The 23128-nt window shown below is 47.6% G+C and overlaps 1 protein-coding gene across 1 annotated transcript in view; it reads left to right on the forward strand.

The window, feature by feature from the left end:
* The window catches only part of LOC149325195 (uncharacterized), a 73984-nt gene that overhangs the window by 15348 nt on the left and 35508 nt on the right, over positions 1–23128 (forward strand). Inside the window, exons 2-3 of the mRNA XM_089562743.1 lie at positions 11763–12325; positions 21992–22201. Of these exons, the coding sequence (XP_089418869.1) occupies positions 11763–12325; positions 21992–22201 (773 nt within the window). The remainder of the gene's footprint in view (positions 1–11762; positions 12326–21991; positions 22202–23128) is intronic.

Here is a 23128-nt window from a genome sequence, read left to right on the forward strand (position 1 = left end):
CACTCTACTCTTTCTGATTTTCTCTAGAAGCATGTGCTACTGTTACAAATTTACAGGCACAACCATGAAAATGAGCGGCAGTTTCAGAGACAGCTTGCTGCTAGCAGACAAGAACTGCTTGAGCTGAAAGGAAAGGTGGATTAAGTTGAAGATAAAATATATGCACAGACGCAGGAGCTCGGCCTTGTTCGTATTAAGCTTGTTGATGCCTAGCACATTGTGGAGAAGCTTATAAAGAATCTGTACTCTTTGGAACAGAGAAGCTTGTCGAGAGTGACAAGTTATACTGGTCTACCAGACTACAGCAGCTTTATTGCCCCGCTCGATTACCTTGAACCTGGTGAAAATGAAAAAAAAAAACATTAAACAACACAAAGCCGGAAGCAGAAGCCAGCGATCATACAAGTATGGTGATAGACCACGAAAGTGGAGTGTGGAGTGTGGGGACGCCTTCGTCCCCTGCGTTCGCTTTCCCTCAACGCTCTAGTTCCCGGTAGTTATCTCTCCCGCAACGCACCCTTCTCAGTTTGGTTACTCTAACTAACAGGGGAGGGCGCTCGCGTCGCAGCGACACCAGCGCCACGGATGGCGTTTTGCTGCGCTCGCGCGGGGGATAGCCGGGTCTCTTCTCCCTGGGATCGGGAAGCGAGCAGAAGACGTTTCGCTCGCGGCTTCGCTCTTCGTCGACGGGCGCCTCTTGGTCGGAACTTACTCCCGCCGAGCCCGTTCCGCTCGACCTCGGAGTTTATCCCTTTGCCCTCGCGTGGGCGGACGTTCGCTCGTAGCCGTGCTGGTGAGTCGGACATCCTAGATTCCTCAGTGTATTTTGTTGCTAGCTGGCGTTATTGTTGCTATAGCAATAAATGCCTTGTTTGTGTCAGCCAGTGTCTCGTTCCTTTGTTCCCGTAGAGCACGGCCCGCCGTGGTCGGCGTGCGCTCAGTAGCGTACGCGACCACGGGGTGGGGTCCGCGCGGTTTTGAACTGGCTCAGCCGCGGTTAAACGGGGAGAACGTGTTTATCTCCCCCTAGTAAACCCCACAGGAGAATTAGGTGTTCTTGGTCTTCATGAAACTTTGGCTCGGTGTGTTTCACCGACACCAAGGCCATCTATTTTACGTATCACCTCCCTGACAACCATGTTACACCCACTGGATATTGATATATCCTATAACTATACTTATATATTATATCCTATGACCATATATATATTCATATAACCAGATTTTAATGTTTAAGCTTCTGTAATGTCTATCAGCAGCACAAGTTACCCTCTAAGTCAGCTGTGAGCATCATGGAAGAAAGTACCACTGGTGACAAAAAGCAGACATGGCACATGAGAAAGAAAATCAGACCAGTATCCATGGACACAAATATGTGTTGAGTAAAGAACGGCTCAAATAGCAGGAGATCCTGAGATAAAAAAGCAGGTTAAATCCAGGCTGAAGTTTTAGAGTACAAATACATAATGCCTGAATGCTTAACACGAAAACAATAGCCCAATCCACAGCAAACTGAAGCACAAGAACACCTACCAAGAGTTTCAAGCCAATATATTCAATTGCACTTTTGCAAAGAGATTACAAGAAGATAGCATGTGGAATGCAATAGTATTTAATGTTGGTCGGTGCCTACCATGGGATACTACTCAAGAATGAAGCGACAAATACCTCTTAAAGCAGGCCCTCCACCCAATGTCATTGACTGATTCACATGATGTCGGCTTTAATCCGCTTGGACTGGATAGCATAACATTGCAGGGAGTGGCAGATGAATGGGGATCATCCACTGCCCCTTGAAAAGTGATCCACACCATTGGCTGGGGGGCCGCGTTTGAGAAAAATCTGCCGTTTCATTCTTTGGTTTATGGTTTATGGGGGTATTAACATCCCAAAGTGACTCAGCTTATGAGGGACGCTGTAGTGCAGGGCTCCGGAAATTTACACCACCTGGGGTTCTTTAACGTGCACTGACATCGCACAGTACACGGGCCTCTAGAATTTTGCCTCCATCGAAATTAGACCGCCGTGGCCAAGATTGTTTCATTCTTTGGTTGTATCTGACTATACTGCACAGAAACAATAGTGCCATTCACACTACGTTTATGTTTTCAGCAGGAATAAACATGCATATGTCACCATATTTGATGAGGTATGCGGACTTTGTGAGGGTGGTTGATGTGCACAGATATGAAGCAGCAGGTGTGACAAAGTGCAATCAGAGCCAGTTTTGTGGTCTTATAGCATTCACCTTATGCCAAACAATGAGTGGGGGCAGGAAATCTTAGGTTTTTTTTTTTCATTTCTGTGGTGGTTGCAGTATCCTAAGCAAGCAGGATGAAATGCATTGAGCAGGTGTGCACATTCTTGAGGGCATTTATTAGCGGACCATTCAGGCCCCACATGGGCAAGCATACCGTAGATTAAGCAAGAGGTAGGTTAGGAATGCCTTTTCAGTGCCATTCGAAAATTGTGCTTTAAATGCACCATTATCAGCATCGTCATCATCATCATTTATTGACCCCTTAAAGACTCCTGGGTGGTGGGGCATTACATTAGGTGGGGGGGGGGCATTGCATCACAAGAATACAACAGGCCACAATCAGTGTCATATACATACACTGGCAGGATATGGAGAGAAAATGTGCATAAACCCAGCATAAATGCACCAGTATGCAATTAGATTTTAATGTTATGGAGCCAATATTAGTTGGCCTTCCATCCATTTCTGTTACAGGTTGTAATATGCATGCCATAGTATTTACTGTTTTTTAAAAATAGGGACGGTGAGAAGTGCTCATAAATTTGTATAAAAAAAATTGTGCCTCTCCCGTAACCGAGAGTAGAGTAAGCATGAAATGTTTACGGGTCTAACACAGGCTCCATTGCTCGGCTTAAGCAGCTGTGACGGTGGCGGCATTGTAATCCAGGACGATGCAGAAGCGTACGCGGGCACGACGAGACGCAGGCCTGACAAGAATGTACAGGGTGGTCCATTCTAAGTGCGAACACAGCTCCGCGTGGCCGGGCTCCGCGGAGCGCCAGAGGATCCGGCGCGTTCGCGCATCGAAGCAAAGCCGCGCAGGCGCACAGGGGCCCGGGGCAGGAGCTTCGTGTCGTCTGCTACAGCGCTGCGCGCACCTCAAGCGAGGTGTAAGCGAGGTGCGCGTTCGGCGCGACGCCTTGCCCTTCGAACGCGATGCTTTTTGAGGAAAGGAAATTACGCAGTAATTCTGTTATCTCGGTGGACACCCGGACCGCACCGTACAGGAAGGGAGGAACGCATTTGAACGCAAGGTTTTTTGAGGAAAGTAAATGGCGCAGTAATTCTCTGCCATCTCGGTGGACACCCGAACCGCGCCGTAAAGGAAGGGAGGAACGCCACCACCCGTTCGGCGCGATGCCTTGCCCTTTGAACGCAGCGCTTCTCCCCCGGGCCCCTGTGCGCCTGCGCGGCTTTGCTTCGATGCGCGAAGCCCCTAAGAGATCACGTATGACAACGAAGTGTATCGTGGCATTTATGTGCTTTTCGCACGCGTTATTAGAGATCGGAAATTATAATTCCGTGCATTATCAAATGCACAGCTCGAGAGATATCTTGATGAACATTGAGAAGACACTTGCAGCAGTTATTTTTTGTGACTCGTTTGGAGAGCAACCGGCGCTTGTATGCCGGTCCCGTAGGATGGCTTAGAGAGTCTCGTTGAAAATCGTTAAATCTCGTACGGTGCCCGGATGTTCTCGTTTCAGAGCCCGGATGTTGGCTCTCGGTCTCGGCGTGACGTCACCACACTGCCGACAACGGGAACTAAAAGCATTTCATGCTTAAAAGCACAAGTTTATTAGTTTACCCTCTAAGTCAGCTGTGAGCATCATGGACGAAAGTGCCACTGGAGACAAAAAGCAGATATGGCCACTGGTGACAATACTCTACATTCTACAGAAGCACTACACAGTGTTAGTATTGAGTTCAGTCCGAAGTGATGCAATGTCATAAGCATCACTTATTTTGCAGGAGATAACATAACCAGCAGCAAAAAAACAATAGAACTAGAAGCGACACTAAATGAACTGCTAATACAGGTCAGAAAGGATAAACATGCTAAGGCATATCCTTGAGGCATGCCTGAAAGATGGGAACACCATGAGAGTTGGCTGCAGTCACATGATGTAGTTAGAAAGGAAGTCAGTAATCCTGTAGAAAACCACTGCTACTCAGTGTAGAGGTGTTTTAGTTCTATTGTAGATACCTGGAGCTTAACATTGAGAAATGCCTTGGAGGAATCTAAAAACACAGTTCTTTTTAAACCAAGAAGTTATAAATGTATGTTAATCATTGCTGAACATTGCAAATTGTGCTTCATGAAAGAATTTGCCGTATCGAAGTTGGAACCAGTGGGGAAACAGGTTTAACTCGAGCGCGTTAATGAGGCCAGTGAAATGTACAGTCTTTGTCAAAAGTATAAACCCCAAGTGGTTTCCTTCCAAGCCGTGTAGCGGGGCTCTAAAGCACATTTGATAGTCCTAAGCTTGGGAGGGTTGAGGACTTAAGTTTCTTCAGCCTTTCTGAAGTTAGGGTCCCCTGAGTATGCAAGAGAAGCCTTGCTGCATTGCTCAGAAGCAGACCTACCCCATGGGCTGTATACTTTTGACGAAGACTATATATGCTTGAATTTTATATGCGTTATGTGAAGAAGGATATGGCCATAGTTGGTGATTAGCCCATCTTTGATAAAGAACTAGAAAATATTTTAGTGAAATCTGTTTGCTCTTCTTAGTTCATGACTGTAGGATGTATGCACTCAAGCCACAGTGGTCATTTTGGCATCCATGCAGCATGGCGAAAAGGTTATAACGCATATGCCTAATTGACTTATCCCCCCTCCTCTGGCCTGTGATGCTGAAACTGGGCATTTGGCGCCAAAATGGCGCTCGTGACATCACGTCAATGAAGTACGTGCCAAAATGGCGCTCGTGACATCACGTCAATGAAGTACAAAAAACAGTTTCATACCAGCTGTTTGTCTTGATGGAGCAGAATGCAGCTAGTGAGTGGCATGATGCATGAGACTCGGTTCTCTGGACATGTTCTCCAAAATATCTAAAAGGAACAGGAGAGAAGAATGGTCGCACCGAGCTTCATTATAGCAAGGCTTACAATCAACAACTCTCGTTTTGTGCTTATGATATAAGCCCTTCTTGGGGCACCGCAAACAGTAGCAAGAATTTTTGCAGCACAACTTTATATTGTCCACACTGCTATAAAATAAAAAAAATTCAGCAAAGGATATAAAAACCACAAGCTGAAAGAAAGATACTATATCCAAGAACCAAGTGTGAAATGTGCAACAATTCGAATAAAAGGGAATTACAAGAAGTGAGAACAGAACAAGTTCACACAGTCCGCACAAAGGTTTAAAAGTACGAAGATAAGATGGAAGAAACAATGCCTGGTCTCAAAAAGGCACAAAGCAAATTTAGAGACAAGAGCTTGGCTAAAAACAAAGCAGCCCACTTAGTTTTAGTTTTGCAGTGAAAGTACGAGCTCATTTGTTCAGGTGTGCCTTCATGCTGAAAAGCAGCAACAAAGGGGAAATGTTAGCAAATTTTGCTACAACACAAGATCTGCCCAAACTGTCTTCTTTACCTATTGAGACTGGAAACTCCACCTTTGTATGGAGGGTCGTAGCATATACCAGGTGGCTGGAATGTGCAGTGGAATGCATTTCATCAACATCCAGGCTATTCCAACAATTTCTTAATAGTGCAGTTTGTTGGGCCAGTTGGTGACGTGACATATTCAAGAGAACTTTTCACAAAACTCGACAGGACACGAGGCAGAAACACGCACATGCATGTAACAAAGATGCAGCCATGCACACAACAAGGTATGCTCTCCGGAAGGGTGGATTGTCTTAGGCAGGATGCAAATGTTACTTCTCTCAGTCTTTTAGGATTTCATCACTTACATGGCATGCACTAATCACTGCACTGTACTCTTACACGGACCTAATTCTAGTTGTCACAACTACTGCCTCCTCGTGTGTCAAATTTATATGCACAACACGTTCACATGCGGCGAAAGTGCATTGTTGAAATAAACTTATTAACAAGTTAGTGATCAGTTTTTATATACCTAATAGTGGGCACCTTTGATAGGTCTTTGACAGGTCTTGGCAGCGTTTTATGCCATGCAGAACTTTCGAAGTCCAGTTCTTTCTACCAAATTTCAGACTGTAAGCTGGTGGCATTTCAAGCAGAGTGCCATAGAAGCGCATCTTGCCGAACGACCTGGAAGTCGGAGTACTCAACATGCCTTGCGGCTCGTTTGGATTCAGTTTCGAAAGCGCGATTACCCTCGTCAGTGTGGCTTTACTAATTTGGGCCATTTCTCGCGCCATTCAAAAGGCGCGCACCTGCTGGGGCGCAAAGCGACGTCAATCAAATCGCGTCACTCTGTGACACATGTACCACGCAACAATCTGTGCCCCGCCTGTGTTACGATGCCCCCCACTCTTCCACATATTATCAAAATTGTCATCGCCTTTACCCTAGCCCATGTAAAGGCCTGAAGAAGGCGGATGAGCGGCTCCTTCTCCGCCTTCTCACCAATACATTGCTGTGCCCGGCAGCGCTAAAACATTTTGACCCCTCCTTTAGCGGCAGCTGCCCACACTGTAGTGCGGTGTCTTCTGACACCTATCACATGGTGTGGGTCTGCCCTTCCAACCCCGCTATTCCCCCCATCCCCAACCCAACCCAACCCGGGAGGACTGGGAGGCGACCCTGCTCGGCTGCCACGACTTACAGGCCCAACAAGCCTTAGTCGGGCGCGCCCAGGCGGCGGCAACCGCCACTGGGGTCCCATACTAGGGACCTCCACCTATTGTTTGTAAGGATCGGTCCCTTACGGGCTGATCCAAACATACCTCCTGTTCATTCGTAATAAATGTTTTCACCACCACCACTGCCACTCCAGCGCGGCTTTTGAGGAAAGGAAATGACGCAGTAACTGTCTCACATATCTCAGTGAACACCCATCATCTGTTTGTAGAGGAAGGGTTAAAGGTGGGAGTGAAAGAAGAAAGGAAGTAAGAGGTGCAGTAGTAGAGGTCCCTTGAATAATTCCGACCACCTGGGGTTCTTTAACGTGCACTGATATTGCACAACACACAGGGACGTTTTGCACTTCGGTGCCACTGAGTGTTGAGATTTGATTTAAGCGGCTTTGCGCTCCCCGCAGGCGCGTGGTTTGCAGTTGGTGCGAGGTATGGCCAAATTAGTAAATACACAGCGTTTAGCGAAGTCACTGTTCATAGAACAGTGCATTTTAGTTCAGGAGGTATAGCAGTGCCCAAGTTCAACTTCCTAACTGGTTGCCCTTTCTTGACGTGTGCACCTTCTGGAATTTTTTATGTGCGGGTGGCATAGGGGGGTGATGGTGGCGTGAGGCCATATGCCGAAATCGCTGAATTCAAATCGGTCATGTAAAGCATGAGGAGGGTCAGAGAGGTTCCGATATTCCTTGCGAGAGCAATAAAAATAATCTTCGAAAATGGCCGAGTAGCCCAAGGAATCAGTAAAAGAAGCTTCTCTGTTGCACCACCACTGGTTCGAATGCCACACTGGGTGTCAATTTTTTTTTACTGCATTATCGTGGCCTTTCACAAAAATAACCATCATGTGTGTGTGTGTGTGTGTGTGTGTGTGCGTGTGTGTGTGTGTGTGTGTGTGCGTGCGTGCGTGCGTGCGTGCGTGCGTGCGCGCGCGCGTGTGTGCGGACGCGCGCAACCTCCACCCTAGATGCATACTCCAGTTGGCGCACATCCAGGCACTCACTGCAGTTAGGTTTCATTGTAGTAGTATCTTTCTGGGCGTAATCATTATCGCATGCCAATGACCGCATGCATTTCCACACTGCCTCTTTGTGTATTTACTTTTTATTTTTTTTCTGCCACTGCCACATGCCCGTTTTTCGCTGGTTACCTTCATCACGTGCAACAAACAGTGTTCAGTTCTTAACAGAACTGCACCAAATTGTACATTATTTATTTGGTAATAATACTAGTAATATTTGAGGTCCAGCATGTCAGAGCGACGCAGGAATTATCAAGCACGCTGTAGTGGCGGACTCCAGATTGACGTAGACCAGCTGGGATTTTTCAGTGTGTGTGGACATTGCACACGCACGCACATTTTTCTTTTTGTCGCCATCGAAATGCGGCCCCTGCAGTTGGGATCGAACACGTGACCTTGGAATTAGCATGCCGAGCGTCATAGCCACTGAGCCATCATGAGAGGTTTTATTTATTACTTAGTCTGGCACAACGAATGCCCTCGAAAAGTAAATGTTGCACAACGTGGTTCGGTTGCTGAGCCTATTCTTCACATATTTATGGAACATGATGCAATGAAAATGATGTTATTGTCACTTGGTGCTTTAAGAGTTAGAGCAGTGGCAACATTTCGATTAACATCATAAGCAAACGTGTGAAAGGGGGAGACTGTTATATACTCTAGATTTCGCATCAGTCTGGCATACAGTGCTTTAGAATTATCGCAAGGGCATTAAAAAGCGCCAATTAAGTTTCTTTCTAGACAACAGACTTCCTTCAACTTTGCAGTCGCTTAGACTGGGTGCCACTTTTGCACTGCCTACCACAGACAGCTTTCGCTATGCGCTAACACATTTAATTTTTTTCTGGTAAAAAGAAACGTGTGTCAGGTTGCAAAAAAATTGGGGCTGAACAGAGTCCCAAAGCACTTTGGAACAGTTTCTTTGAATTGTTATGGTTCAAGCTCAGTTCCAAGATGGCAGAAAAAATTATGAGTTCGGTTCGGGTTCTGGGTAAAAAATATGAGTTTGGTTCTGGTTTCGGGTTAAGGTTCGGTTCTGGTTCGACACCCTGCCCACACATAAGAAGTCTTAAGTGTCTCTGCAGAATTTTATTGTGCTCTTCCCTGTTCTCGGAAAAATTCTCCCACTTCTCTCTAAGTAACACTATTGAATTTCTTCATACACAATTTCCGCCACTCTGCCCTTGCCTGTTACAAAAACACGCATCAGCTGAATCCGTATTCAGGCTAGGAATCCAAGCTTTTCCTCTTCAGAGCATTATGGGTGCAACACACAACCTCTGCTAAGGACCACAAAGGAGACGAATCGGCCACGGACTCATGAAGAGCGCCGCGTGATCTCACTTCACACCAACACAGCACAGGCAACAACGTTCAGAAGGATCCAACTAGGACCTGTCCGGAGTCCTCACAGATTACATGGAATCTCTAAAGAAGAATTCAACTCAAAATGCCGAAATTGCGCCGTATCTGAAATTATTACACAGGAACATGATCCCTTTCAGGTACCATTTTTTGTTTTATTGAAATCAGTTGTTTTCTTATTCTCAGTAGTATATTCAGGCCTCAAGAAAAGGAACTTGTTAGATTTTGAGCATGAAAGACCTGCGGGTAAGTTTTTACAACCATGTGCAGAATTCCGTACACAGTGTCAGATTTGTTAGAAATAGTAACATCGGAATGTTCGCATGTGTCAGGTAAGCACCTTAGCGATCGTGGAATCACATTGCATTTCAAAGATGCACATTACGCCCAAAATTGAGCAAAAACAATCTTAATGTTTTCACTTGCGACAAAATCTGTCTGGTCAAAAATGGTGGATAAAGTGCTACCTAGCTCACTGTTCAGGCAAATATTATTACTGCGTTCGCTACATGGCACAAGTAACCAACATATTTGCAACAAGGAAGGTGCTTAGTTCAAATGAAACAATGAAATCACTGCTCGGTGTACCATACTCTCAGAAAAAGCTGTGAGTTTGTTGTATACGTGATTGTGTACAAAGCGCCTGAAAAGGATATACTTTTTGCATGCAAGGTCAATGCCCCCCCCCCCACAAAAAAAAACAAAAACGAAACAAACTCCTACCAGCTCCCTCATGAGAGGCATGGAACGATTTAATCATCCAACTTGGCATGAATACTGAAGCCCTTCTTGCAGATTGGGCAGAGGAAGTCACTCCCAAATGGGAGTCACAACCCTGCATGACCGCTTAAATAATGCTACCAATGAAGTCTACTACTACTACTACTACTACTACTACTACTGCTGCTGCTGCTGCTGCTGCTGCTACTACTACTACTACTACTACTACTACTACTTCTACTACTTCTACTACTACTACTACTACTACTACTGCTGCTGCTGCTACTACTACTACTACTACTACTACTACTACTACAGTACTACTGCTACTACTACTACTACTACTACTACTACTACTACTACTACTACTACTACTACTACTACTACAGTACTACTACTACTACTACTACTACTACTACTACTACTACTACTACTACTACTACTACTACTACTACTACTACTGCTGCTGCTGCTGCTGCCGCTGCTGCTGCTGCTGCTACTACTACTACTACTACTACTACTACTACTACTACTACTACTACTACTACTACTACTACTTCTACTACTACTACTGCTGCTGCTGTTGCTGCCGCTGCTGCTACTACTACTACTACTACTACTACTACTGCTACTACTACTACTACTACTACTACTACTACTACTACTACTACTGCTGCTGCTGCTGTTGCTGCCGCTGCTGCTACTACTACTACTACTACTACTACTACTACTACTACTACTACTACTACTACGACTACTTCTACTACTACTACTACTACTACTGCTACCACTACTACTCCTCCTACTACTACTACTACTACTACTGCTACCACTACTACTGCTACTAATACTACTACAGTACTACTGCTACTACTGCTGCTACTACTACTACTACTACTACAGTACTACTGCTACTACTGCTGCTACTACTACTACTACTACTACTACTACTACTACTACTACAGTACTACTGCTACTACTGCTGCTGCTACTACTACTACTACTACTACTACTACTACTACTACTACTACTACTACTACTACTACTACTACTATCGGCAAATGCAGAATAGTCCTGCTGGGCTTCCACTCTGAACCGCAAAGACAGTGAAGTGGCCATAGGCACCTGCGGGGTCTCGTACGTGGGTGGCGCATGAACCAACTGCTGCTGTGTATAGGGTCCACGGTAGGCACATCCTGCGCTGTGCTCAACAGGTTTCACAATAAAACACCGCAGGAAGAATTCCCGTGCACTCGGGAACATATTTACTGCAGTGCGGCCTTGCGATCAAGTTGCCATAATTAAACTAGGTGATAGAACAAATATGCCTGTTCATACTTGGAAGCTCTGGAGACGAGGGAGTTGCATCACATACACACAAAGCGCAGTTTATTTGGCGAACATGTCCCCAGGACGGGCCCGGGGCGCCAAAGAGCCTCTGGATTTCGGCCGGCACAATCTTTTGCTTCAGGCAGTAGCCCAAGACTCGACTGGCACGTTGACAGTGCGATGAGGTTAACATAGGTGGTTGCCACTTGTCCCTTGTTCATACAAAGAGTGGTAGAGCCAAGAGTAGAAAAAGAAGACGACGGAACCTTCGTGCCTTCTTTTGTCCCGTTGTCTTCGTGTAGTTCTTTTTTGCTCTAACCATGAATCGACTGGCCCAACCTCATGTCTTACTTGCATCACATCGCAAGAAAAATTTTACTCCCTACGCCAACGTTGTGTTAAATTTTGGGGCCTAGTAGTGTAGGCACGAAATGAGGTTGCGTGTCGCATTAAATGTGGCCATGAATGAATCTTTCTTTCGTTGAATGTTTCAGCTATTTGGAGCTGTGTAGCCATGGAACCAGTGAAGAAGTACGGGGACCCCCACAGCCTTCTGACTGCGGAGGACCACATCGTACTTAAGCTGGAAGCACCGTGGCCGCGGGACACACCGCTTCCTGACGGATGCCGCCTGGGCAATGAGGGGGGCAGCCTCCTGGTCATGAACCACAGGGCTCTGGTCGCCGCGAGGAGCACGCTGCGCAGGGCGAGAATCTCGGGGGCCCTGTTCGCCGGATGTGCAGCTTTCGGCTCCTCTGACCCTTTCCAAAGTGCTGCGAGGGAGGTGCTGAAAGCCACAGAGGAGATATGTGTTGTGCACAACAAGAACACAGTGTGCAAACTCATTCGCCTGTTTCCCCAAGCCAAGGTACTCGTCCTGTCTCATGACTTTGTCTCGCACGCCGTGGAGCTGGAAGAGCCACACAGGGATCGCTCGGCACCGCTGGTGGACTCCTCTCAACTGAGGGAACTGCAAGGCTGCATCGAGGGCCTTGGCGAGAGCTGTCTCTCACTCACCACGGAAACTGTGCGGGCAATCTTGAGAACTTGCCCCCTGGTATGTAGTGCCATGGCCTTCTTTAACGATATCCACTCTTGGTGGAGCTGCATTGTTTTCGATAATTTCCAGCGAGATAAGTATTCAAAGCCATGCAGCTTGAGTTATCTTGTAATAAAAACAGCGCATACAAAGGACAAGAACGGAGAGAAGACACACACGGCGTTGAAATTGCTACTGCGTTTATTGGAAAAAACAAGCTGAGGCAGGGCGTCAAGAAAGCGCGTGCATGCACTTTGTCAAAAATACACTTGTCAGGTAACAAAATGCACCGTAACTGCACGTGTGATTATCGGTTTAGCAACTACTGTTTAGCAACTTCATTTCCTTAAAGGACAATGCTACTGAAGGCTGGCTGACACATCTTTTTCCTAACAAATCTGTTACGAAATACATAAGCACCGATAATCCCACGTGCCATTACGAGACATTTTGCTACCTGTCAAGTGTATTTTTGACAAAGCGCATGCGCGTGCTTTCTTGACGCCCTGCCTTAAAAGCAGCTTGTTTTTTCCAATAAACGCAGTTCCAAGTTCAGCGCTGTGTGTGTCTTCTCTCCATTCTCGTCCTGTGTCCGTGCGCTGTTTTTATTACAAGCTGCATAACCAACTCGCCCAAACTGCCGTTTTACCACAGCTTGAGTTAGACTAATATACGCAGGTATGATAATTTCTCACTGGTCAATCCTTTTACATGCCCTCGTTCCTCTCCCCCATTGTGCGGGGTAGCCACCCGGAACACCCTTCCGGTTAATCTCAGTGCCTTTCCCCTTCCTCTTTCTCTACATGGTAATCTGGTCACTAATACCTCGGTCCCAAATATATCATGTTCCTAACAAACGATTGTTTTGTAGAAAAGAAGCCTATAGTGTTAGTAGGGGCTGAGTGAAAGTTGTGTTTGGAGTATCCTGGCATATGTGGTTAGGTTTTTTGGCAGTGAATTCAATGTCCGTTTTGTAGCCAAGGTTATGTCGCGAATAGGTCGAGCACCTTTGACGTGCGACGAGTTGGTTGTACAGAACAGGGAACAGACCAGGGGGTTTTCTCTTCGAAAGACAAACTACTGCGTGAGGGTCCGACAGGGGACAGAAACTGCCAATGCAGTGGGGCGCTGCGGCTGTCGATTTGAGGGGACTCACCGGAAGCCGTGGAAGTAACGAGGGCTCTGGCGTGAACCAATGCCGCAACGCTAAGTCCTCGGATCCGAACGTGGGGAGTCTACATTGCCTCGACCGGGAACTATCGGATCAGTGAGGGCTTCTGGTGGGTACCAGTGCCGCAACGCCAACTCCAACGGCCCACGGTGAACTAAGGAAAGAGGGCCTACGCTTCCTTCTAGCTCGGGGTCCACTGCTTCCCGTCGCTCCCTACTGCCTTTTTTATACCCTCCAGATTGCACCACGGGAGTGAAATGAGTCGTTAAATTCAAGATTGGGTTGTTGGTGACCATGGCTCCCCCTGGCGGACCCCATTGCAGGCTGTTCGTGCTTTTTATTTCTTCTTCAAGAGTGCAGGTGGCGCTGCTGCACTACAGTTACGCGGAAGTTAAAAATTGGATGAATTCAATGGAAAAGAAACATAGTGTAGAACTATATCGATTCTGGAAAAGGCACATCAGGAAAGAATTTTTCTATGATAACTCAAGAGGCAGTGCCCTACTTTTTGAAGCTAGATCAGGGTGTCTTAGAACGCGCAGCTACAAAAAGAAATTTAACGAAGAAGATGACACATGTGCAGTGTGTGGTAGATCTGTGGAAACAATTGAACACCTCATAATCAAATGTGATGGTATCCATCCGGATGTCGATGCAGGCACAGTCACTCTTTCTGAGGCCCTAGGGTTTAAAGATAACAATGGTCATGTAAATAAATCTGCAGTGGAAGTCAGCAAAAAGCGATTGGAGGATTGGTGGCTGAAAAGCAGAGATGTGGCATAAGGTTAGAATTGTAGGAAACCGTAGGCAAAGGTGATGGAGAATCTTAATGAGAATTGCCAACACAGTAAACAAAAAAAATAATAAAGAAAAGCTGAGCATGGTGGCAATTGCCACCACCCCGTTTCAAAGGGGGCGCTCCTATCCATCCATCCATCCATACAAGGGATGTGAATGCCCAGGTACTTGTGTGATGTAACTGGTTCGAGAGTGCCTTTGTCGGGGTGATACGTTGATAAGCCGCTGCACGCCACATTTGCAAACCAAGAATCGCAACAACTGTAACTTGATTCAAGCCACATAAGGATATAGGGATTGCCACTTTTATTTCTTCTTAATCTTTCTTTAGTTTCGCATAGAAATGAACTAGTAACATATTTAATGATGGAAATTATGTGAATCATTATACATTGTGGGAATCCTGGCTTTCTGCCGTCGCCTTTGCGCGGCTAGCCGGCCTCCCGCGTTGTTTCTCCTCTTTCCCTTGCTCCCGCCTCAGGCGGTGGAGAGGCGGCTGGGTGACTAATCACTGTCATTTAGCCACAGCTCCGCCCCGGCTCCCCAAGGGCCTTTGCCATTGGCGCCTTTTGGCGGGAATCCGGGACCCGTTTTGGGCGGCCGCGCACTGCGCGACCGTCCGAGCGGGGCCCAGAGAGAGAGATCCCTCCGAGACAGCGTAAGGTGCGTACGTTACTGTTTGTCCGTGCCGGCTTTGCCGCTCGGACCAGTGCTTACTCGAGCTCGCCCGCACGTGTCCTCTGACCTGCAGCGGCTCGAGCCTGTCCAGCGGGGTCCAGCGACCTCTGACAGGCGTACCTTGCGTTGAATGCCCACTCTCTCTCGCAACCGGCCCAACGGTCGACACGAGAGAGAAATCACAGCATTGCCGCGGGGACATTCTCCTGCAGCGGCGTGCTAGCGGTGCGCATTACTCGAGTCGCTTCGTGCGCGCAGCGGAGCCTTGCTCCTCGCGCGCCCCCGGGACGGGGTGACGATTGAGTGTGTGTGTACTGCTGAAGGACGACGTGAATAAACGTCTCCTTTGTGAACTTGGAGGCCTATTTCTTTGCGGCGAATCGCTCTCCTCCCAGCAGAGGTGGAGTGCACCGCATCGGTGTCCCAGTGGTGTGTGGTGACGGCTGATCGGGGCCCTTGGCTCGCGCGAAGCTCGAACCCGCGGTGGGTGGTGGCCTGTGTCCACTTAGAAACCCACAACATTTTTGTAGTTCTCTCGGGCGAAATTTTCTCACTGTTGTGGTGTGACAGATATGCGCAGTAGTTTTCAAGTTTAACAGCAAGAAATGTAAATCCCTTACATGTACGATCAGCAAAAAATGAAACGCGAGCAAGAGAGCGAGGTTGATTAACATTTCTTAAGGAGAGCCTGTGCACCTTCGGAATGAAAGTACCCCTCTTATACACTTTTTGTTGAACATTTTTTGTTCTGGCAACACTGCAATTTACCCCAGAACACCTCCTGTTTGAAGAGGGCGCATTTTACGAGCAAGCAGTTACCCCAGGCAAAAAGAGAAGCATCGAAAGTTGGCACGTCACCTGCAGCGGCGCCTTAACAGACACTGCGCAGAATGCTTCGCATGCCGCGTTGCCTTATCAAAACCGGCGTGACACACATGTCCTGCGCCGGTGCAAGCCTTTTCAAGTGCCACGCCATTGATACCGGAAACGCTTTGACGCTAGTATCGCCATCTACACTCATGTTTGTTTGGAAACAACAAAACTGTGCTCAAGTACTACGCTTCGTTCAGCCCAGGTTTTCTTGTTTTGCTGTTTGCATATCAGTGGTCTTGTTCACTTTTCATTTGTTGCTGATGGTGCCTTTCAGAATCGATTAACGTCGCGGGAAGAAAGTATGCAAACAATTTGTTGATGCATATATAGAGGACACAAAATGGCCTGTTCAGATTGCATTATGTTTGGCAGAAGTCTTCAAGCAGACTAGTGTGCCAGTACCTGTCGTACCCCACTTATAACTGATGAGAAAATGCAATAGCTGGCCTGCTGCATTCACGTGTAGGGCTGCGGTGACCTGTTTTTTTTTTTGGTTTGACACAATACCTAATGCCATCATCGCTGTGTTCGAGACGTCGCGCGGCAAATGATAAGTTCCGAATACCTACAGAGGATGCCACTTCAGCACAACATACTCCATGTGGGCTGTAATTGTCTTCATTGCAGCCGAGGATGATAGTGTGTTCATGTGTTTCTTTCTTAAGAAGCAGTCAAGTAAATAGGAACACACTGAAACTGCAAAACAAGCAGCAGTCGTCAGGAATGTGTGCCATACGCACGCATGTAAACACTGCTGGCTAGCGATGACATGCATCCATACCAAGGAGGGTTCGCTGCAGTGCTGCAAGGTGGCGACTCTGCTCGATCCCGTGGGAAGTGTGTGGAGCAGATATTGGGAGAGGAGAGATACGAGATGGCATCCCTTTTGGTCGAAAGGGAGGAGCAGGGATCGACTGCCTGGCGGGGCCAGTCGGTAGCTTTTCTAGGGGGTCCACGGCGGTCGTAGGAGTAGGTGGAAGCGACGAAAAAAGCATAATAATGGAGGCTGAGCCCAACGAAATGGCCACTAGGAGAAAGCCACCGCAGCCGTGGCCTAGTGGTTTGGTCGTCCACCTCGGCGGCGGGAGGTGGCAGGTTCGAAACCCACCGTCGGTTACACACCGTATATGGGTACAGGCTCCCTCTGACCTGGCGACCGGTTTGTTCAGGGGGTGCAGTCCTGGGAGAGGCTCTGTAGACCCCGCTATACCCTTCGGGGACGTACCCTGTTTCGAACAGCCACCTGAAATGGTGGTTCGATATATGTTACGGTGCCGTCTCGTGGTTGTCTCTGTGCCTTGTAAGTGTTATATGTCAACCTTCCTCATTGGTGATGCCCAAGCCATCAGTGGCGGGCAGAAGCGAATAGGGAAGAAAGCCACAAAAAAAATTTAACATTAGGATAAGCTGCATAAACTTGCAAGGGGGTAGAAAGAGCGCGAATACGTTAGAAATAGAACAGCAGTTAAAGGGCGAAGAAGTGGGTGTGTACTTTCTGTTCGAAACACATCTCGGTGATCTAGAAGATCTACCGTTTCTTTGTGGCTACCTCCGGGAAGGCTGCAACAGAGCAACAACGGAAAAGAAGGGGGAGGAATTAGGTATGCTGATGTATAAAGGAAAAAATTAGCAAAAAGTAATGTCAACCTGCAAAGATCATGTCTGGATATCAGGAACAATTTCCGGTAAAAGGACATGGCTAGGGGTAGTTTATTCAGGGACAGGGGACAATTGCAGGCAAGAAAACAAGGATCTAAGTCAGTGACTCAGTGATGATATAAAATTTGAGATGGTGCCGATATTATTCTCTTGGGTGACATCAACGGCCTCATCGAGGACCTGGGTGGGTACAAAAATTGTAACAGGAAGTTAATACTAGACTCCTGTGAGCAGCGCAGCTTAGTTATTTTAGATAGAGAAACTAAATGTGAGTTACAAATCACATGGAAATTCTGTAATAGGCAGACGACCACTGACTAGTGCCTAATTTTGTTGGGAATCTATAGCAAGCTTGCAAAAGTGGAAATAGACGAAGAGGGGAGCACAGTTAAGCAAGCAGTTATAAACATATTGGTCTGCAGATCGGAGCCTTGATCAAAAGAGAAATGCAGAAAAGACACAAAGGGGGAACGCAAAATGAAACGATGAACAACTAGTGCTAATACCAGCAGGCCTTGAGGAAGCACTGGAGAAACGTCCCATAGTAAAGTGAGATTTTAATCAGAACTGGTCATCAGTATGAAAATGAAAGAAATATAAGTGCCAAACCATTGAAAACGAAAGAGGAAGCTACAAAGCGAGTGGAATTAGGAAATTAGGGATGCCATCGAACAATGACGAGTGGCTTCAAGGGAACACAGAAATGCAAAGAGGGTGCAGTATCTCAGGAGGAAATAGACTAAAAATGGGAATCATATTGACAAAAGAAACTGGAGGTGCAGGTCCTTGTCCCAGGGGAAAATTAAGTAGTCCACCGATTGCTGAATGGCTGAAGTGCTCGATGCAACTGATGGTGGGCCGAGAAAATTCTGGAACCGTATAAACTGGCTGGGTGAAAAAAGTTGTAGGGGACACTTAGAGGGGCTCTGAAGGTTGGCTCTGAAAGGGGCTCTAATAAAGTTGCGGTATGCCTGTGATGGTAAAGTACGCTGCTTCACAAATATCCTCCAGCAAAAATTTTTTTTTTGATGCGCTTTGTAGAAGCTGAGTTATCTGTAAGTGAAACTTGAATGTCAGCGTCTTTGCACCTTTCCTTCTCCTCTCGTCACTTTTTGCACACTGGAAGGTCAGCGATTCTCAGTTGACCCCACCGCTGAGGGTGGAGCTTCCTGACTCGCCAAAGCTACGTCGCTTATTCGCCGCGTCCATGGTAGTTGTCTGACGTCCGAAAGAATCTGACCAATAGCCATTGTTCGACTGGTATACACAGGAGCAGTGCGACGGAAAAAGGTGCGAGCATGAAAGAGACGCCGTAAAGGGCTCGCCAACATTCGCGCGTGATTGTGGATTCTCTACCACATGTAGAAGTGTATTATACTGAGAGGTATTGGAAAGGAATAATGGTGCCAGGGTGGACTTTCGGGAATGCGGATCTGTGCTTAAGGGCAGAAGTTCAGTCAATATTAGAAGTAAATCGGAGACCTGTTAGAAGATTAGCACTAGGTGCCCACGGCTAACCACCAACGAGGCAGTACAGGGGGATATGGGCTGGGCATCGTTTGAAGCACGGGAACTAGCTACAACTGAGTTGTCTTCCCTGGAAGTCTGGCTCTTGCCCTGCTCAGCTACGACTGAGCTCTCTTCACTGGAAGTCTGGCTCTTATGGCTACCCTTTTCCTTGGCAGCCTCGCACTCTTCTTGTGCCAGTATTACCAAGGTAGCCTCTCCGGAGCCTTTGTCACTGAAGCTACTGTGACATCCTAACTCTCTCTTACCGCGGTTGGTACTCTCAAAAGGGGTTTCCGCTGTTTCAACTTCGAAACTTTTCTTGATAGGTAAACCTTCCTTTTCGCGGTCCTGCCGGTTTGACGCCTGTATCGACTCTACTGAAAGGGTCGCGCTCGTAACAGTCCCGACAAAGTTGTCTGTTGCCACTCCTACCTCACAGAGGAGAATCCTTGCACTCGTGTCGTTTAGACGCTATCTCGGAATACTCTCTCTTAGCATTACGTCTAACCACTCCAGGCATGGTCTCGGATTCTGCGGCTTCCCTTGGACCACCGCACCAGTTGAACGCGTTCTCTGCCACTTCCCTCGTGGTGTCGCGATTTACCAACGCGGCTACGGTCACAGACTCTGTGGGTCTTATCTGCGGACCTATTTCATAAGCATCGCTTGCTCTTTCAGGAGTTCCGGCTCTCACACTACCGCCCTTTTTTCGTATTTCGTTTTCAAGTTCGAATATCTTTAGTTTCCTGATTTCATTTTCCACCTTCCACTTTTACCGTTGCCGTTCCTTCTCTTTTTCCCACTCCCGATCAGCTGCCTCCTTGCGTTTTTTCTCCCGATCGGCTTTCTTTTTAGCCTCCTGGTCGGGTTTTTCTTTGCGGGCTTTTTCACCCTGCACCAAATTCCACGTATCTACCAGCAGCTGATCGTTATTCTCGACGTGTTTAAGAATGATTTCGCAGAGTTCAATTTTGGTTATTTTACTGGGTACTTCAAGCGACAGTTGCTCGCATATCAACAGCAAGTCCGACCTGTACAATTTCATTAGGTCCATGACACCGCTTTCTCCGCTTTGGCTCTGCTAACACAAAAATGCATTGAGAATAACCCTTCTTAAATGACAAACCCTGATTCCCAGTCAAGATTATTCTCTGAATCTTAAAGCCTGGCGAATCCCATAGCAAAAGCCAAAACGCTCACCCGTGGAGAAAGTACGATGTCGCACGGTCCATCCCAGCTGCTGCCAACCAGTGTTGGAGATGGGGCTTCTATCCCACCGCTGCCACCAGTGTTGAAGACGGAGGGGTCCTGGAGATGACTAACTCGTTTAGCCCCGCAGGTCCCGGCTCCGAATGACGTTGTCGGACTGCGTTATCGAGGAAACTTTACAGAAAGGTTTATTTTACATATTTACAGATGAGAAGGGGAAGACCAACAAACACTGAGGTGTCGCCTTGTCCACTGCGGCTAGTCTTCTGTGCGTTGCCACCGCGGGAAAGGAGTATCTCGCAGTCTCCCCGCAGGTGAATGAACCTCTTCGAACTCCCCCGCCGGATGGCCGAAGCACGAGATCTCTTCGCGTACACAGCGTCTTTCAATTAGCAGCCTCGCTCAGCGTGACCCCGTGTAGCATCACCCCGTCCGGTGACCCGAAGACCGACTCGGCCAACATATACCGCTGCTTCCGCCGTGCTTCCTGTGCATTTCTGCTTCCACCGTTGCTGCTGCTGTCGCAAGCTCTCGCCGCATCTTTGCTTAACGACGACCCACGTCTGGTAGTAATTTCTCCCAGGCATGGGGGACACAGCGTCCTTCGATCGGTTCGGTGGTTCGGAGTGGAACCACCCTGTCTGTCGTCGTCTATGCTTCTGCCGCCGACGCCAGGCCTCGTCGTATCCCTTGCTTCGCGATGAGTCACATCCGGCTCCCAGGACCGCGTTCTCCGATCTCCGAGGTAGTGACCGCTGACCCGGATCACAAGAGGGAAATAACTAGAAGAATAAGGATGGGTGCAGCGCGTATGGCATAGGCTCTCTCAAATCATGAATGGCACTTTACCAATATCCCTCAAGAGAAAAGTACACAACAGCTGTATCCTACTGGTACTCACCAATGGGGCAGAAACATAGAGGATAACAAAGAGGGTTCAGCTTAAGTTAAGGACAATGCAGCGAGATATGGAAATAAAAATTGTAGGTGTAACGTTAAGACACCGGAAGCGGGCGGAGTAGGTGAGGGAACAAGCGCGGGTTAATGACATCCTAGTTGTAATCAAGAGGAAGAAGTGGGCTTGGGCAGGGCATGTAATGCAAAGGCAAGATAACCGCTGGTCCTTAGGTAGATAGAGGGTGTTGTAGATGGCCCTTGGCGATCACAAAATGAACAAGGGAGGGGAAAACCTCAGGTTGCTTGAGCCAACGTTTCGACAAGAGGACTTGTCTTCTTGTGACAAGACAAGTCCTCTTCTCGAAACGTTGGCTCAAGCAACCTGAGGCCCCTCCCTTGTTCATTTTGTGATCGCTGGTCCTTAAGGTTAACGGAGTGGTTTATAAGAGAAGGCAAGCATACCAGGGGGTGGCAGAAAGTTAGGTGGGCGGATGAGACTGAGAAGTTCACGGTAATACGTTGGCAGCAGCTGGCGAAGGACAGGGTTAATTGGAGAGACATGGGAGAGCCCTTTGCCCTGCAGTGGGCGTAGTCAGGCTGATGATGATGATGTGCCCAGATGAAGACAAGTCCTCTTTTTGAAGCGTTTGCAAGCACCTTGTAAACCCTCCCTTGTTCACTTTGCGACGTCTCTGTGATGATTTGTCTGCAATGCAGATGTCAAAATTGATTCCCATGCTCATCGCTATGGCACCGAAGAAAAGTTATTTTGAAATACCCAGGCCATTGAATTTATTAGTCTTGTTGTTTCAAGGTCGGAGCGTTCAAACTTTTTATCCAGGCTTTCTACATCCCAGTCCTTTCTTACTTTTTGCCTGTCCTGTGTCGAGGTTCGTCGCATCGACTCTCACGGGCTCGTGCAAGCGCTCCTGCAACTGGCCGACGCCCCTGACCAGGCTTCGTATCCTAAAGCAAAGGACTTCCCCCGCATCATGCTGGCAGCAACACTGGATACCTCCCTGGCTAGACTGGGACATGCCCCGGACGCAGCTGACGTTGCCGCTGCTGCGTGTGCATTTCCTAATGTCGAACACCTTATGGTACGTACCACTTTGTTTTGAAAAGTTTATTCTCTGCAAAGTGTGCAGACGGGGCCTATGAAGCCCTTGCAGTTGTTCCAAGGGGCAAGCTGTTTTTGAATGAATTTGAAAAGCATGAAGCGGGAACAGTGAAACAGACCACAGGGACAGGCGCCCATTTTTTACATTAGGGTACGCTCTCTCCTGTGTCTTGAATACACAGCGCGAACGACGATAAGCACAAGAGACAAGGAAACGGACGAAGCAGCGATGTGTCGTCCGTTTCCTTGTCTCTTGTGCTTGTCGTCGTTCGCACTGTTTATTCAAGATGCTTAACCAACTAGCCCGCCAAAACGTGTTAACTCTCCTGTGTGTTGTCAATCAAGAAAAAATGCTGCAATTACTTCTGATGCACATGCTCGTGTCCTATAGGTTTGTCTTTGTCTGTGGTGGTTTTGTGTATTTTATATTTCATGAACCTCTTTGAACTGGGGCGTCCTTACCGTCTTGTGCCTTGTCTTTCCAAGAGGAGGTAGTGCAAAAAGACGAAGGCAAACACGAATGAACCGAGAGGACTGGCACCTGTGTTAAGCACCTGTTCTGTCAATTTCTGTAGCAGTGCGCTGATACATCCTCGCATAGACAGATGCTGAATGCTACCCAGTAGCTCGACAGGCGTTGTGCCTTTCCGGCAAGATACCTCATGGTTAAAGCTGCAAATTTCACACATGCCATTGTCAGAACTACTGCATTTCAAGCAGCTGTTCATTACGTCATCATCAGCCTGACTACGCCCACTGTAGGGCAAAGGCCTCTCCCATGTCTCTCCAATTAACCCTGTCCTTTGCCAGTTGCGGCCACCATATCCCCGCAAACTTCTTAACCTCATCTGCCAACTTTCTGCCGCCCCCTGCTATGCTTGCCTTCTGTAAGCATTCGAGTCTCCCA

The sequence above is a fragment of the Amblyomma mixtum genome, chromosome 10 (genome assembly GCF_055824585.1).
Source record: "Amblyomma mixtum isolate Tamu chromosome 10, ASM5582458v1, whole genome shotgun sequence".
Lineage (NCBI taxonomy): Eukaryota > Metazoa > Arthropoda > Arachnida > Ixodida > Ixodidae > Amblyomma > Amblyomma mixtum.